At 46.3% G+C, this 14,880-nt stretch overlaps 1 protein-coding gene and 1 long non-coding RNA gene across 5 annotated transcripts in view; one reads left to right on the forward strand and one right to left on the reverse strand.

Moving 5' to 3' along the window:
- Window positions 1–3,991, forward strand: part of LOC125640295 (uncharacterized) — a 95,068-nt gene extending 91,077 nt beyond the window's left edge. The window contains exons 2-4 of the long non-coding RNA XR_007357760.2: window positions 412–517; window positions 1,477–1,595; window positions 2,299–3,991. This is a non-coding gene — a long non-coding RNA (uncharacterized LOC125640295). The remainder of the gene's footprint in view (window positions 1–411; window positions 518–1,476; window positions 1,596–2,298) is intronic.
- The window catches only part of FGD5 (FYVE, RhoGEF and PH domain containing 5), a 156,186-nt gene that overhangs the window by 81,539 nt on the left and 59,767 nt on the right, over window positions 1–14,880 (reverse strand). For all 4 annotated transcript variants that reach the window (XM_048858707.2, XM_048858710.2, XM_048858706.2 and 1 more), the window contains one exon: window positions 3,985–4,114. In XM_048858707.2, coding sequence (XP_048714664.1) covers window positions 3,985–4,114 — 130 coding nt within the window. The remainder of the gene's footprint in view (window positions 1–3,984; window positions 4,115–14,880) is intronic.

Below are 14,880 nucleotides of genomic sequence, written 5' to 3' on the forward strand. Positions count from 1 at the left end.
AATGCCTTCCATTGACTACTGGGGCTATTTTTAAGCCCATTGCCTATTCTTGTGACCAACACCCTTGTGTGTGACACCCAGGCTAGGTCAGGCAGCCAGACATCACAAAATGCAGCCTGAGGCACCCTCATGCCTTGCAGCTATCATATTTCCCTTGGCCTGGCTTCCCAACAAAGGAGGCTGGAGAAGTTAACTCCCAGTTCAGGGGCTGCATCTCCACTTCCGACAAGCTCACACCCCGCAACCTTTGCTTCACAGTCTTATATTGCTTGATATTGGAGTTTTGTGGATGCAGTGAGAGTGCATGCATTGTTGTGGGTGCGTTGAAGGTGCACACATTTATGCGTGCATCCCCATTGAACCCTCCAAAAAGTGCTTCTCCTTTACTGGGCTTTTGTTTGTTCCTGACAGAGCTCTCAACATGATGGCACTACAATGCAGAAGAAGGATGGAGGTGTTTCAGGGGCCAGGGAACTGAAACTATCCAGCAAACTCCATAGGATTTGAAGTTACCCAGGTGAACCCCAACACTGGCCCCACAACCCCTTCTAATTCTCCACCAGCTATTAGAGCTTAAAATGTGGCCCCTGATCTACAGCATCTTCTGACTTGCTCTTTTCGTGATCCAATGTGGAAGTGACTCCCTACCACACAGAGTCTCTTGTCTTCATGGGCAAAGTGTCAGGCCTAGCAAAGGAATTGTCCTTGGAGTCACTTCAGTTTCAGGGTGAAGATTGCTGAGGAGATAAAGATGTAGCTGGGAATGGGGTCAAGTCAGGGAGGGCAGTTGTCTTAAGAGGCAGCCAGGAGGGGTGATCTGACTGAATACTCCTGCTTGGACTCCCAGAGTCCTGACACTAAAGTCTGAGGCCTTATCTCTGGTAGAGTAGTTAAATTTAAATCGGGGTTGTGGTTCAGGCCTTCTAAGTGCAGGATCCTTCCCAAGCTTTTTGGGATGCTCTGAAGCATTCGAAGCACAGCTAGCTTGGGAGAAGCCCAAAGGCTTGTGTGTCTCTAAACCTTCTCTGAATCTCTAGAGAACAACACTGGGCTGGTTGTCTCACAAGAGCAGCCCTTCTGAGGGCATCTTCTTGTTTCTATTTCTGGTCCTGGCTGGAAGTAGGAATTTCAGAGAAAGCTCCAAAAGGTATTAGCATAGGCAAAGTGAGAGGGCAGTCTGAGTTTGCAGGCTAGTGGGGTCTGAACTGCAAGTTCAGATCCAGATCTGAGCACCCCTAAAGTTCACAGCTATGTGGTTAGTTCATCTCAGTGTAGAACAAAGGACCAGCACCAAGTTTAGGTCTGGATCAAGTTCAAAGGGTGGGATGGATTTGGTTTGGATGTTTTTCTAGTACTAAGTGAAGGCTTTGGAGATGAAAAGATCCCTTATTTCACTTGAACCTGTACATGCCTACACCTCCCTGGAACCCACATTTGCCATTTGCCATCCCTAATCTGATGCTTTCCTCTATGCAGGCAAAGAAGACTCCAAAATCCATTGTTTATGGATGACTTCCATTGTTTATGGATGTCAGGGTGACTTCAGAGTCTGCGACTGAAAAGTCAAGTGTCACCTTCCTACCAGTTGGGTGGATGTAAGTAAATAAGCATATGTAGCAGGCACGTACATGGGGGATGACTCCAGAGCTCCTGTAAATTAGCTAAGTGCAGGGGATAAAAGAGAGAATCTCCGTCAGTTATGTAAGAGAAGTGCCCCCCTTTTGATGGTTTTAACCAAATAGAATCACAGAGGTTAAAATAACTACAGCATTTTCATCCTATTTTTCTAACCTGGTACCATCTGCCAGAGATTTAAAGAAAGGGATTCAAGTGCACAATTAACCAAAAAGAGCACATTCTCAAAATCAGCTTTAACTAAAATAATCAAAAGTACCAAGTGCTGTTACCCAGGGTTTCTGGATTGAGGGTACACTTCTAGAACCCTGACCAAAACAAAACTTGGAGAAGACAGGCTTGCTTTTCTACTTCTTTACATCATTTTTATGCCAGTCCAATTCCAGTGCAGTCCAATGGAGTTAGATTGGTGTAAAAATTATGCAACCCAGTGGAAATCAAAGCCCTAGGTTTTTTTATAAAACTGATACACCAAAACACCCCAAACGCATCATTTTGTCCTTCATTTAAATTGTTTGCAGAATGGAGGTGCCGGCAAGTCCTAAAGGTTCCTTCATACTCACACAGAGCTCATCCCCAGGAGAGCAGGGATTCAAAGGGGGCCAGCTGTTCAAACAATTCCAGGAAACCTGTGTACAAATCTGACTTTTTTTTTCTCTTCAGAAAATGAGCCTTAAAAAAAGAAACAACAGAAAACAACACCTCCCCCACCCCAATCCGCAAACTGGAAGCCTTGGAAATCTCCAATGAACAGGCAAAAAGCAAAGCAAATCATAATACTTGGGGATTGACAATCCACATTTCAGCAGAGTAAAATAAGTATATCCCAGCTAGACACCAGTCAGAATCATATGTTCTGGATACAGCAAGAAGATCTTATCAGCTAGGTGATTTCATGCCTTTATTCAGGCTAATTTTCCCTTGGGAGTGAGAAACCATAAACCAAAACAACAAACTCCAGTTGTTGGATTTTTTTTTTAATCCAAATTCAGCTCTGCTAGGCCAGCCCCAAAACAGTTGTTTTAGCAAGATTAGCTCATTTCCAAATTCATGGTACTATTTTTGGCATCCAGACATGTGTACCTCTGCCAACTCTCCCCAAGCGACAGTACTTCTGAACTCTTTCATGTTTTACAACTGCTCTGTGTTGTCTGAGGATTTTGCTACAAGCGGGAGAAGACATCACTTCATTGGGTAGTTGGACAATTTTTCTGCACTTCATCATTGCACGGCTGTGTTTTTACAGGGCAGCTAATGCTCCCTTGGCACCCAGAAGATTTGTGTGAGAAGACAACAAAAGGAGGTGGGAATGGTGGGGGTAGGAAATACAATCCACTGTCAGTATTCTTTAACTATATCAGCACTTTCTGAGGGAAGGACAACAGAGGGTTGGAATTTATTCTATTCACCATCAATCACAATGAGCCAATAATGGCCCAAGGTTTTTGTGAAGAGTCTGGAAAGCTGGGTATGCAGGGCCACAGGTGGAATTCCATAATCCTGCAATTCTGGAGGTGGAATTCTCCATCGTAAGTGGAGGGCTCAGTGCTGTGACCCCTCTCTTCCTTCTGCAGATTAAGTTCTATGGCATGGGCTCTTCACTGGCCATCTGTCAGCAATTTCTCCCCACCTCCAATCCCCAGAGTGCAGGACTAAGAAAGAGGCTCACAACTTTTCAGATCAGATCTCATTGCATTGATCACGCGTGTCATCCCTCAACCTCCAAGAGACTCCAGGTCTGTGGATCTGGTGCTGTATCCACTAGAAAGTCTCCCATTGTCATTAGTGGGCATTGGATCAGGACCTACCTGGCCTGCTGGCTGGTTGCCTCAGCTTCCCTTCTTAGGTCTGTGGGCTCTGCCATATTCAACAGAAGTAACTCCTTACCATAGTACTGAAGAAATGCAATGCTCATAGCTCTGATACTCCTGGGCTAGCTGTAAGCACAGAGCGGGGAGAGATGGCTACTTGAGGGTACACCTACACAGCCCACGGCAATGCGCCTCCCAGCCCAGGTGGACAGACTCATGCGGCTTGCACTACCATGCTAAAAATACTTGTGGAGACATTGCAGGGTGGGCTAGAGCTCGGGCTCCGACGCCTGGAGAGGGGGTGGGTATCCGAGCCTGATCTCCAGCCTGAGCAGCAATTTCAAAGCATTGTCTACACAGCTATTTCCAGAGTGCTACTGTGAGCCCCGCAACCCTGTGTCTGTTGACCTGGGCTGGGAGGCTCGCTGCCATGGGCTGTGTAGACATATCCAAAAGTCAAGGATGTTTTCATCCTTGTTTTTCTTCCCTTCCCCCTTGAGTGTTTCCTATATTCCCCAGATTGTTCCAGATCTCTTACTTTATGAACGAGGCTGGGATCCCCCTGGCTACTCTCCTCGTCTTCTGAACTCTTCTGTTCCTCATCCGATGTGACGTCCTCCACGGGTACCACAGAGACAGGGCACACCTTGTAAGGCTCGGTATAGGCACTGTAAGCAAAAGGAACAGATCAGCCCATTGCATTCTCACCTTGCACTCCTCGTCACCGTTACTCAGACATAAGTGTTCCGTAGGCAGCCCAGACACAGCTAGTGGCAGGTAAACCATGTAGGTCTGTTAGACTTGGGGAGCAGGATTTCTGGAACTTCCTGCTTTTTGACAGTAAGTTCAGAGGCTACCATGAATGTGAAACATCATAGGAGGAAAGTTAACAAAACTCTTTAAACCTCCCAAAAAGTATGGTGTTTTGGTTCAGGCCAAGCTTGGGGCAGTAGTTTGACCAGGTTCATATTTTAGGGCCACAATTTGAACTGGTTTGCCCTTTGCTAGATACAACCACCCCAAAATGAATATAATAAAATAATGACTAACAATGCTAATTAATAATAGAGCTTAGATACTGAGATGCTTGGTTCTCTAGGGATACTTCAGATCAATAAAACAGCACAATAGTAACACCAATAACCATAGATAAAGTGCTAGGCATGGGCTCAAACCAAATCCTCAGATCTAAATATTTGTGAATTGTTTCAGTGGAATCTGAACGCAGATCCAGATTCCGCAGCTTTGGCTCATCTCTGTATTTGATCGCACCTTCCACCTGAGGATCTCAAATCATTTTGCCAATGTGGATGAATCATGAGCCTGAATGCCAGTCACAGAGTACAATGAAGGTGGCCATGGGTGAGTTAGTGTGACTAAGGGCTGGATTTGCCCTGGATTTCACCTAGAAAGTCCACTAGGAAGGGAGTTTACAACAGTACATATAGGCTTCAATTTCACTGGCACTGGGGTAAAGGTGAATGGGGCAGAGGAGACCTCCACAACCCGAAATGTGGAGAGCACAGGCTAGGGAGTAGCCATGGCCAGAGAAATCACTGATCTCCTGGGGAGTATCTATGGTGGGGGCTTCATTTCCCAGAGGAAACTAAAGCTGTCCTACCAAGGTATAATCCCCCAAGGAATGGCTGCTGGTGGAAACATCACCTGCCCGTCCTCAGTATGAATCAGCACTGCAGTGACTGGACACCCACTGACACAGAAAAAGGTTTTTTTGCCAAAGGTAGAGTATGAATCTAGCCCTTAGTCCCTATGCTCTGAGGGCCCAATCCAAAACCTGCTGAAGAGAATGACTGTGGACCAGGCCTGATTTTTCTTTCAGGAATGCAGCTCCCCGCTGAGGAGAAATTATTTGATTTTTACATTTATTTATAAACAGTTAGCTCTGTCACAGCTCCTCCGAGATCCTCATTGCCGGAGTGCAGTGGAGATCGCTCCAATGGTTCAGAGGGGAGAGAAGCTTCGGGGAGCTGCTCTGCATACTCTGCGGCAAGAGGATGGTTGTAGGTAGAGAGGTTGAGCCTGTTCTGTTCCTAAGCATTGTCTTCACTTGTTTATTATTAGTGTCTGTGGTTTTTCAGTGTGGGCGGCATCACTGCACTTCCTAAACCCTGCCTAGCTGCAACAACAAAGGAGCCTCTGTGGATCAGCTCCACCCCTCACTTCCAAGCTTTTATTGATGGTAATTGCTTTATTACTTTACTTTCCTCACTCCTAGTGCCTGAAATATATACAACTCTAAGGCCAGCTTATCTTCACTAACCCTCTCATCCATCAGGGAGTCTGACACTGTGGAGTCACAGGCTGCTGTTTTATAAGTGATGTATGTGGGTGGCATTGGCAGCAGAACGCTAGGGGCAGATGCTCCCAAAGCATATCATTTTAAAGGTGTGTCTAGACAAATTCTATTAGTGTTAGGGGTCTATATTTCTACTGATCTCCCATCCTCCTCTGGTTCTGCTACCTATGGTCTGTCCTCAGGCTGAGTCAGGCTTCGAGGCGTAACTCTTTTCTTGAATCTCTGATTGTCTTAAACTCTTCTCCCATCCTAATACCAAGATCCAAAACTCATCAAAATCAATGGTGGGCTTTCCATTGACTTCAGCGGGCTTTGGATCAGGCCCTAAATAAAAGTATCTCCTTCTCATGTACTAACTCTGCTCCACCAGCTCTGCCTCACTTCATCCTACACCCTGTCCTACTCCCTACACTCCCCCGAGCTTCTCTCCTCATTGTTCTCTTTGACTTTTCTGTCCCCTTCTTGCTCCCTCACCTACCTATGCTTCAGCCTCCCAACCCAATATAAACCTCATGCCCTCTCTCATTTCCTTCAAAATCCTTATGAAAGCCCAGCTGTTCCTAAAAGCCATAAGTCCTCTGTGATGGGATGCTCACCCCACACTACAATGGAGGGGTTAAAGTGGCTCAGAAGGACTACTTAGCTGGCTAGGCTGCACCTTGGGGGAGACTAAGGCTTGATGACAAGCACTAATTGAAGATGTAGCCCATCTGTGCAGGAGTAGGTGGAGGCTTGAATAAAGCCAGGAAGTCAGAGCAGAAGGGGGTGACAGAGTGGAGGTCTGCAGTCACTCTCTCGGTCTAGGGAGGAGTGAAGGAGGAAACCCAGGGGCAGGGCAGACGCCTGGGGATCCACACCCTGAGGGAAGAAGTTACCCAGAAGGGTGTTGGAGAAGAAAGCCAGCAGAGGGCAGAGTAGAAAGAAGCCCATGGAAATGGCAGCAAGGGTTGAGATGGTGCAGACCTTGGCTGCTGATTGTAAGGACCTGGGTTGGAACACAGAGTAGTGGGCAGGCCCAGGTTTCCCTACCAGCTATTGCGGAAGTGGCACAGTCTTGATTGGGAAGACTGTGTGGAACGGTACCAGACAGAGGATCTGATGAGACATTTTTACTCCAGGAGGGGAAAACTGTATAGGGTCCTGGCCACAGAGCCAGGCCTCGGAGAGGAAGCACTGCGACTCCTACACAGCAAGAGGGGCTGCAGCACCAGCGAGTGACAGAACGGGGCCTCAGTCCAGGCAGAGCTAATCCCCAGATGCAGCCACAAGGGGGAGGCCCAGTGATGAGTAGACCCTATCACAATTTGGTGGAGAATGCAGGCATGGCAGCTGACCAACACGAGGAGCCTGAAGGCCTGCAATTAGAGTTTCCAACTTTCTAATCTCACAAAACCAAACACCCTAGCCCCGTCCCTTCCCCGAGGCCCTGCCCCTGCTCACTACATTTCCCTTCCCTCGGTTGTTCGCTGTCCCCCACCATCACTCACTTTCACTGGGCTGGGGCAGGGGGTTGTGGTGTGGGACAGGGTGAGGGCTCTAACTGGGGGCACAGGCTTTGGGGTGGGGCCAAAATGAGGAGTTGAGGGTGTGGGAAGGGGCTCCAGGCTGGGGGAGGGAGTTGGGGTGCGGGGGGGGGGTAAGGGCTCTGCTGAGGGTGCAGGCTCTGGGGTGGGGCTGAGGATGAGAGTTTTGGGGTGCAGGAGGGGGCTCCAGGCTGGGGGGGGTGGGGCTGAGGGCTTCTGAATGTGAGAGGGGGCTGCTGGTGAGGCAGGGGGGTGGGATGTGAGACTCTGTACGGACTCTGGGCTGGGGGTGTGGGCTCTGGGGTGGGGCCGGGGATGAGGAGTTCAGGGTGTGGGAGTGGGGTCTGGACTGGGGCAGGGGGTTGTGGTGCAGGGCTGGGGGTGCAGGCTCTGGGGTGGGCCCTGGGATGAGGGCTTTGGGGTGCAGGAGGGGGTTCCAGGATTGGGGGGGTCAGGGCTGGGGCAAGGAGTTGAGGCATGGGCTTACCTCGGGTGGCTCCTGGGCAGCGGCGCAGCAGGGCTAAGGCAGGCTCCCTGCCTGTCCTGGCTCCACACTGTGCCTGGAAGCAGCCAGCTAGGGTGACCAGATAGCCAGTGTGAAAAATTGGGACAGGGGGTGGGGGGTAATAGGAGCCCATATAAAAAAAAGTCCCAAGTATCGGGACTGTCCCTATAAAATCGGGACATCTGGTCACCCTACCTCTAGCAGGTATGGCTCCTAGGTGTGTGTGTGGGGGGGGGGGCCGGGAGGCTCCACACTTTGCTCTTGCCCACAGGCACCGTCCCCCCAGGCCATGGTTCCCAGCCAATGGGAGTGCAGAGCCGGTGCTCGGGGCAGGGACAGCAAGTGGATCCCTGTGGCCCCCCCAACCTAGCAGCCAGAGCTGCTGGCTGTTTTGGGGGCACAGTGCAGTGCCAGGACAGGTAGGGACTAGCTTGCCTTAGACCCGCAGCGCTGCCAACTGGACTTTTAAGAGCCCAGTCAGCAGTGCTGACCAGAGCTGCCAGGGTCCCTTTTCGACCGGGCGTTCCGATCGAAAACCAGACGCCTGGTGAACCTACCTGCAATAGGGAAAGGACAGGGAAAGGGGACCATGGAGCCACCATGTGCGGAAGCCTTCTTTGCAGAGGGCAGATATACCCTACTGAGCTGGGCACTCTAAGCAAGGAACTGACTATGGCTATTGGGAATTAAAAATGGGCCACACTGGCCAAAGAGCCTGAAATAACATACAGTTTGGGAATAGAGTGTCCATCTCTTTGTTGTGTAACGACATCTGTTTATTCTCAGGACACACTACCAAGAGCAGAGTGCATGTTGGTTGGTGAATGACATGTGCTAAGTAATAAGTGCTCTAATGACTGCGTGGGCTTTTTGTGCGATACCACAGCACAGGGTAGCTGAAAACCTCTGTTAATTGTTGGCACATGAGTCACTAGTGAAAAGAGTGAGGCTTTTATTTTTCAATTCCTCCTCCCACTCATGTGGCTAGACAAGGATTCCCCCACTTCTCTAGCCCCGTTGGTGACTCTGCCCTCTGATAGAACGACACATTCTGATCCTGGTCAGTCCTCAGGTGAACAAAGTGACAGAAGACTAAGTATAAGAAATAAAAATATGCGACAATCACCTACAGAAGTGGCTCGAGCCAAAACCTGCCTAAGTCTGATCTCACTCACACCAGCATACAGAGGGTGTAACCCCGCTGCGATCAATGGAAAACTATTGTAAGGGAGACGAGAAGGAAGTTTGGCCACTACAGCCTCTTAAAAGTTATTTTGCCTCATTAGCTGTGGAAAGGGCAAAGATAATGAACTTTGTCCTATAATGATGTATAATGAAGATGCCTGGAAAATGCAGAATTGTTCTGGCTAGATCCTCCAGCCTTGCAGGACCCCTGATTCCATGAATCAAGGGAAATACTGTGTACTGGAATGTAATATGCTGTAAGGCAGGGTTCCCTTCAGGATCTTTGTAGATTCTGAATCCTTCACTTCCTGACCTGTCTAGATTTGCTTCTATGTAATGCACCATCGATAAACTTGGATGATAATTATGCTAGAGTGCAGTCTCAATCCCCTGAAGCTGGTGACACAGAAAGTATTGAAATACCCACAAAGTTTTCCTCCTCTCTTTACAATTACAGGACTGAGGGCAAGATAAAGCCATGGGGTACGAGTTCCGTATACTTGGAAAATATTTTTGTTGAGAATCTAAGCTGTGCAAGTTGTATCAATGTACTATGGGGATGGGTGTCCTGACAATGCATGATGATGATTGATACTTTAGTACTTCAGCTTCTGATCCCAGGGGCGGGGCGGGGGAGGGGGAGGGGAAGGGGGCAGAAATTTCTGAGACCAGGCAAAGGTGAATAGTGATCAAAAGAAAAGTTAAGACAACTCCTCTCTCTTCCTCTACCTCCCTTCCCCCAAAAAACGTGCAATTTGAGTTTGGCTGAAAGGTCATATTTTATCTGAACTGGTTCACTCATCTCTCGTTATAAACATCCATGAGTTAACACACAGAACAAAAAGGCTCTTGAATTCCATCTCCTTCTGCCAGTGTTGGTTTGAAATTTGCCTGTTTAAAAGATTAAAGATTATTTCACTTAGGATCCACCATGACATGTTATCCAATATCATGGGGATGAGGAAAGACCTGGTAACCTAAAGTTTCTTCCCAAAGGATTATAATAATAATAAAAATAATAATTAATAATTTAATAATCTCTCATTAATTCTATCATGCATTTTTAAAATGACAAGTGATTTAGTGGCATTATCTTCTGAATGGGGCTGCAAAGAAATATGAATGAGAGATGGGTTTTTGTGCCATAGATATTCAGGGCACACAACCTGCACAATTACAAATGTATCCCTTCTGCAATCATTCATATTCGATCCTGATTATTTATGGTGGGCAATATGTTCTCCTTCTCAGAAGCTATTATTCTCTACAGTGTAAGAATTTTAAGCAGAAAGAATCTCAGAAAGGGCAGTGGAAGAAGGCAGAGGAGCTGGGCTAAGTGTTCTTTCCTGCTCAGGGATATGAACGAGGGGGCGATAGGGCAGTAATAGAGAAATAAGTGCTTCTAAAATCCCCCTTAGTCCCATGTCAGAGATCAGAAAGTATATGGGTTTGAGATATTGGGAATTCTCCCTTTCTGACAAGTTTATCTGTTTGCCTAATAGATCTTGGATACTGCTGGGGGGGGCACAATAAAAGAAATAAACAAAGTTGCAAAGCCATCTTGCTTCACATGACACGCCAGATTCTTGATGGTAAAATAAAGAGCAATGGACTTGCTATGATAGTAATATCTTGGATCATTGAGTCTAGAAATCAAAATACATCTCACACACACCAAGGATTGTCTTATATTCATATTTGCTCAGGGGGAAAATTGCTCAGGATGCTGTTGTGCCATGATATCCCAACAACTGCCTACTGCTAACTCATAACTGCAGGGTTTCTTGCATATTCCTAACTCTAGAGCAGCCAGTATTGGCCGCCAGTGGAAACAGGATAGTGGACTAGATGGCCCATTGGTCTGATCCAGTGTGGCAGTTCTTATGAAATTTATATCAACAAGATGAAATACACTAGGGTGCACCCTCCCCCACCCCCGGTAGCTTAATGATGATGTACAAAGGTATCATGTACTGATGGAATCACAGTGTGAAGGTACAATACCATCGCATTTAGGAGCTGCTTTTGCAATGTTCAACTTTAATATTCCAGATTATCTGCTGTGGGAGTGCTAGGATGGCAAGATATAGGTCCTAGGAAAATCACAGATGTCCTATGTGTTTGGGGACAGAGGTGACCAGAGTGTGTGAAACTCAGACGGGTTTGGTTCACAGAGATTTTATGTACATTGTCTCCCCAGTTTTGCTTCATATGGATTTGCATGCAAGTCCCAAGGATAAACTCAGACTAAAGAGGTTTGCCTGATGTTAAATTCATATGAGGCAAAACAATCAGCTTTCTTGCCATTTACCCCCGAAACCTCAAATCCTTAGGATTCACCTGAAATGTGACTCCAACTTTGCTTGAAACTCAGCTCCAAGTTTGCCGAAAGGTTTCTAGATCTGGGTAAATTTAGAGTGAGCTTTGGACTGGCAACAACTGCCCTCTGTATTTCCTCTAGTTTAAGGTATTCAATCAACCCCGCATCTCAGAACACCACAAACTTGGGGGAAAATCAGATTAGATATTAATTTAGCAGCTGGCCCTCTGTTTATACAATGAACCAATCCAAACTGCACCCCCATCCCACAAATCTGAACCCTCTTGATCTTTAGACACATTTGGATTCAAATCTGAATTCAAACTCGGAGACACAGGCCTAGGTCTAGTTTTTCCATAAACTTTTCACACGGTTCTAGTAGCAAATGTTTTCATTCTGCTTCATGCCCAGGTCCCCTTAACTGCTCTCTGACCACTGATAGAATTATGTGCTCGTGTGGGGAAGAAGCTAAAGAAACTAACTGTTCCTTCGTTCAGACAAAGCATCTGTGGATTTAGACCTTTAAAATGACAATGGATGATATTTTGCTTAGCCTGTTAGGTAATTCATCCACTGAATGTGTTGAGGGAAAAGCTAATCATGTTTTAATCCTATTTACTGCTCATGGTTTCGAGTTTGCAATCCAAGCCCTGGAGTTATACCTGCCGGGAGCTGTACTTGTTACTTTTTATTAAATATGTATTATTGCCCTTGTTTCCTAATATTCACTACAAGAGTCTCAGAACTCAAACTTTCTCCTGGCCACTGTATAGTGCAGGGGGACGTGAACCGTTCTGGATTCCCTCCATTTTCTTCTCCCATTGACTAGAGGGAGTAAAACTAGAACTTTTTGCTCCAGCCCCTTGAACTTCAATGATCCGGATAAAAAGAAGCCCAGGTTGGAATCACACCTCATTTTCATTTTGCTTTTGAAAAACGCAAACCATTATAGAGATTGGGCATAACTGGACCCTTCACCTGACAACTCCCCTCCTTCCCCGTGAATGTAGGTGGTTCAGATAACTTGGAACCCAAATATGCAAAACCCAAACCTGGTCTCATTGACTGCACACCCTTGCCATCTACGCTTTTCTGCTCCACAGATCCTACATAAAAATGACACTTGCTCCAACCAAAGAAGGATGGACGTGGTTCTCTACAACTCATCCCACTGCTCTTGTCCTATGTGCAGAGAACCACAGGATGCTGATATAGGGTGTTCCCTGCCAAGCAGGAGCTAAGCAGATCATGTCTCAATCTCTGTCCAAATTACAAAGGAACATGCTCAGCCTTGAGCTCTGATTCCATCTCATTTTTTCATCCCAAACAGACCATTTATTATCACTTGTAAATAGCTCATTACTTTAGCTTTACCTAACTAGGACAGAAGATGTTTGCGTGTCAGTGGGATCTTTTGATTCTCAGACTCAATGTGCAAAGCCTGGTTAACTCTGCAAAGCTCTCTTTATGCTAAAGGAGACAGAACTATGTCAATTGCAACCTTGCCCAAGGACTCTGATGGCTACTCTGTTTGTGCAAGTGCTTCATTCAGAGAATAACTCCAGAACAATTGCTTTTATAGCCATCCTGGGAGGCAAGCAGTGCTGCAAACTCAAGACCATTTCACTTATCGTTTTGTTGGCTTCTCCCCCATCCCCCAAACTCTGGGCTAAGCATGAGGAATCAACACTGCAGCGCGGGGAGAATGAGCATCCAGAGGAAACGCTGGAACACAGAGCAGAAGTCAGCAGAATTCAACGGAGGAGAACAGGACAGCCATGGGGAAAGGAGAGCAATTTGTGAAGCCTCGGAGGGAAGGCACAGCTGAAATGCAGTTTCAGTAACAGAAATGCCAATCTCAACTGCTAAAGTTGACTGAATTTCCTTTTCATTCTGTGTCCCGCTCCCTAGATATGGGGGCCTGATCCTGGAAACTTTATTTCAGCAAAAACTCCCATTAGACGGAATGAAGACTTGCCTGCAACGAGGTTTCCATGCTCATTAGAGATGCATTGCGGACTGGTGAATTGTTCTGAAATGCTCTGTTTGGTGTTTTAAGGGATAGAGACTGAGACTTGCCCCACATGTCCATGCAGGGAGTAACGGAGAGTAAAACCCCTTTATGCCCCCGTGCAGGCTATCAGCATCATGCTGCATGCATGTTGGAGTAACCAGTTGCGGCACGCCCACTTATTCCCATCCTGGAGCAGGTGGATCAGGAGGGTGTTGGGAAAGGGTAGAACTTTAGCCTCACCCCCGTTCTTGTTTGAATGTTGTCATTCACTGCTGATATAGCCCAGAGGAAAATTAGCACTACCTGGAGCAAAGGAAGGGGTGAGAAATGGTGACTCAGTGGGTATATGTGAGACAGACTGCTTCCTGGGGCTACTTAGGGGGAGGTGAAAGTCTACCTCTGAAAATGGGTGGGGCAAAATTATCTTTTCTAGTCCATAGAGAAGTCAGAAGATCCATCAAAGGTATAGAGATCAGCAGTTCAGATCAGAGAAGAAAAGTTTACCCCATCTATTTCATTAGTTCCCAAAGCTCACCAACAGATTTGGAGCATGTTTGATTCTATTATTTCACCTAGCTTCACTTGTAAAGAGATGGGGGTGCCTCCTTGTCCTCTTTCTTCAGTGGAGAGCTGATTGTTTGAAACTTTTCTGATGAGAAATGGCTTTTTCATCAAAATAAAAATGTTTATGGAAAATGTTCCTTATGGCTGACACATTCTGGGGTTTTAATGAAAGCCCCAAAATAAAAAAAAAGTAAAAATTTTAAATTTTCAGTAAAACTTTTTTAGCTAACAAGTTTTTGAAAACCTAAAAATGCTTGGTTATGGTTTTTCACCAAAAAACAAACCATTTGCCGGACATTTTAAAAAATGAAAATATTTTGATATTTCCAGTGAAAAACAATTGGCATTTGTTTAGACCAGCTCTCCTACATCCCAACAGTGAAATTCCAGGGTCATGGTCCCCTTCTCTCATAGGTGAATGATTTAAACAGAATACTTGGCTATGTAGGGGGACAGTTTTACCTGCTACCAAAGAAGGGTACCTAATAGCACGATGACAGCTGTGAAGCCAGCATGCAACCTATGGTAGATTGTCTTGTTAACTTGCTGATGATATTTAAGTGGGCCTGTATCTTTCTTTATTAAAAACTCACAAAAGAGATGAGCTATGAAGTGGTAAAGAGGCTGCTAGCTCAGCACAAGCCAAAGCACCAGCAAAGCAGATAGAGGAATACATGGGGAGGCTTATGAACAGCTTAGCCTGTTTCTCTCTCCCGCCTCTCTGAAACTGCCTTTCTGCAATTTGTAATTGTTTGTCCCAGCAGACGCAGAATTAAGTTTCCCGCTCTCTCCCAAAGATAAATGACTACATTATGCTCATGTAAGAGCACATTATAATTTGGTAAGAATGCCTGAGTATATTACTGTGGTAATCATTATGAATGAGGCTATTAAAGGCTAGTACACTAGCAAACCTTGCAATATTGCCTTCCTGTGGCACGGGACCTCATTTACTGGAGCACTTCACTCCAGCAGCACTGGTTTATTTTTAAAGGGATGATAGTGG

Source organism: Caretta caretta, chromosome 7, assembly GCF_965140235.1.
Source record: "Caretta caretta isolate rCarCar2 chromosome 7, rCarCar1.hap1, whole genome shotgun sequence".
NCBI lineage: Eukaryota > Metazoa > Chordata > Testudines > Cheloniidae > Caretta > Caretta caretta.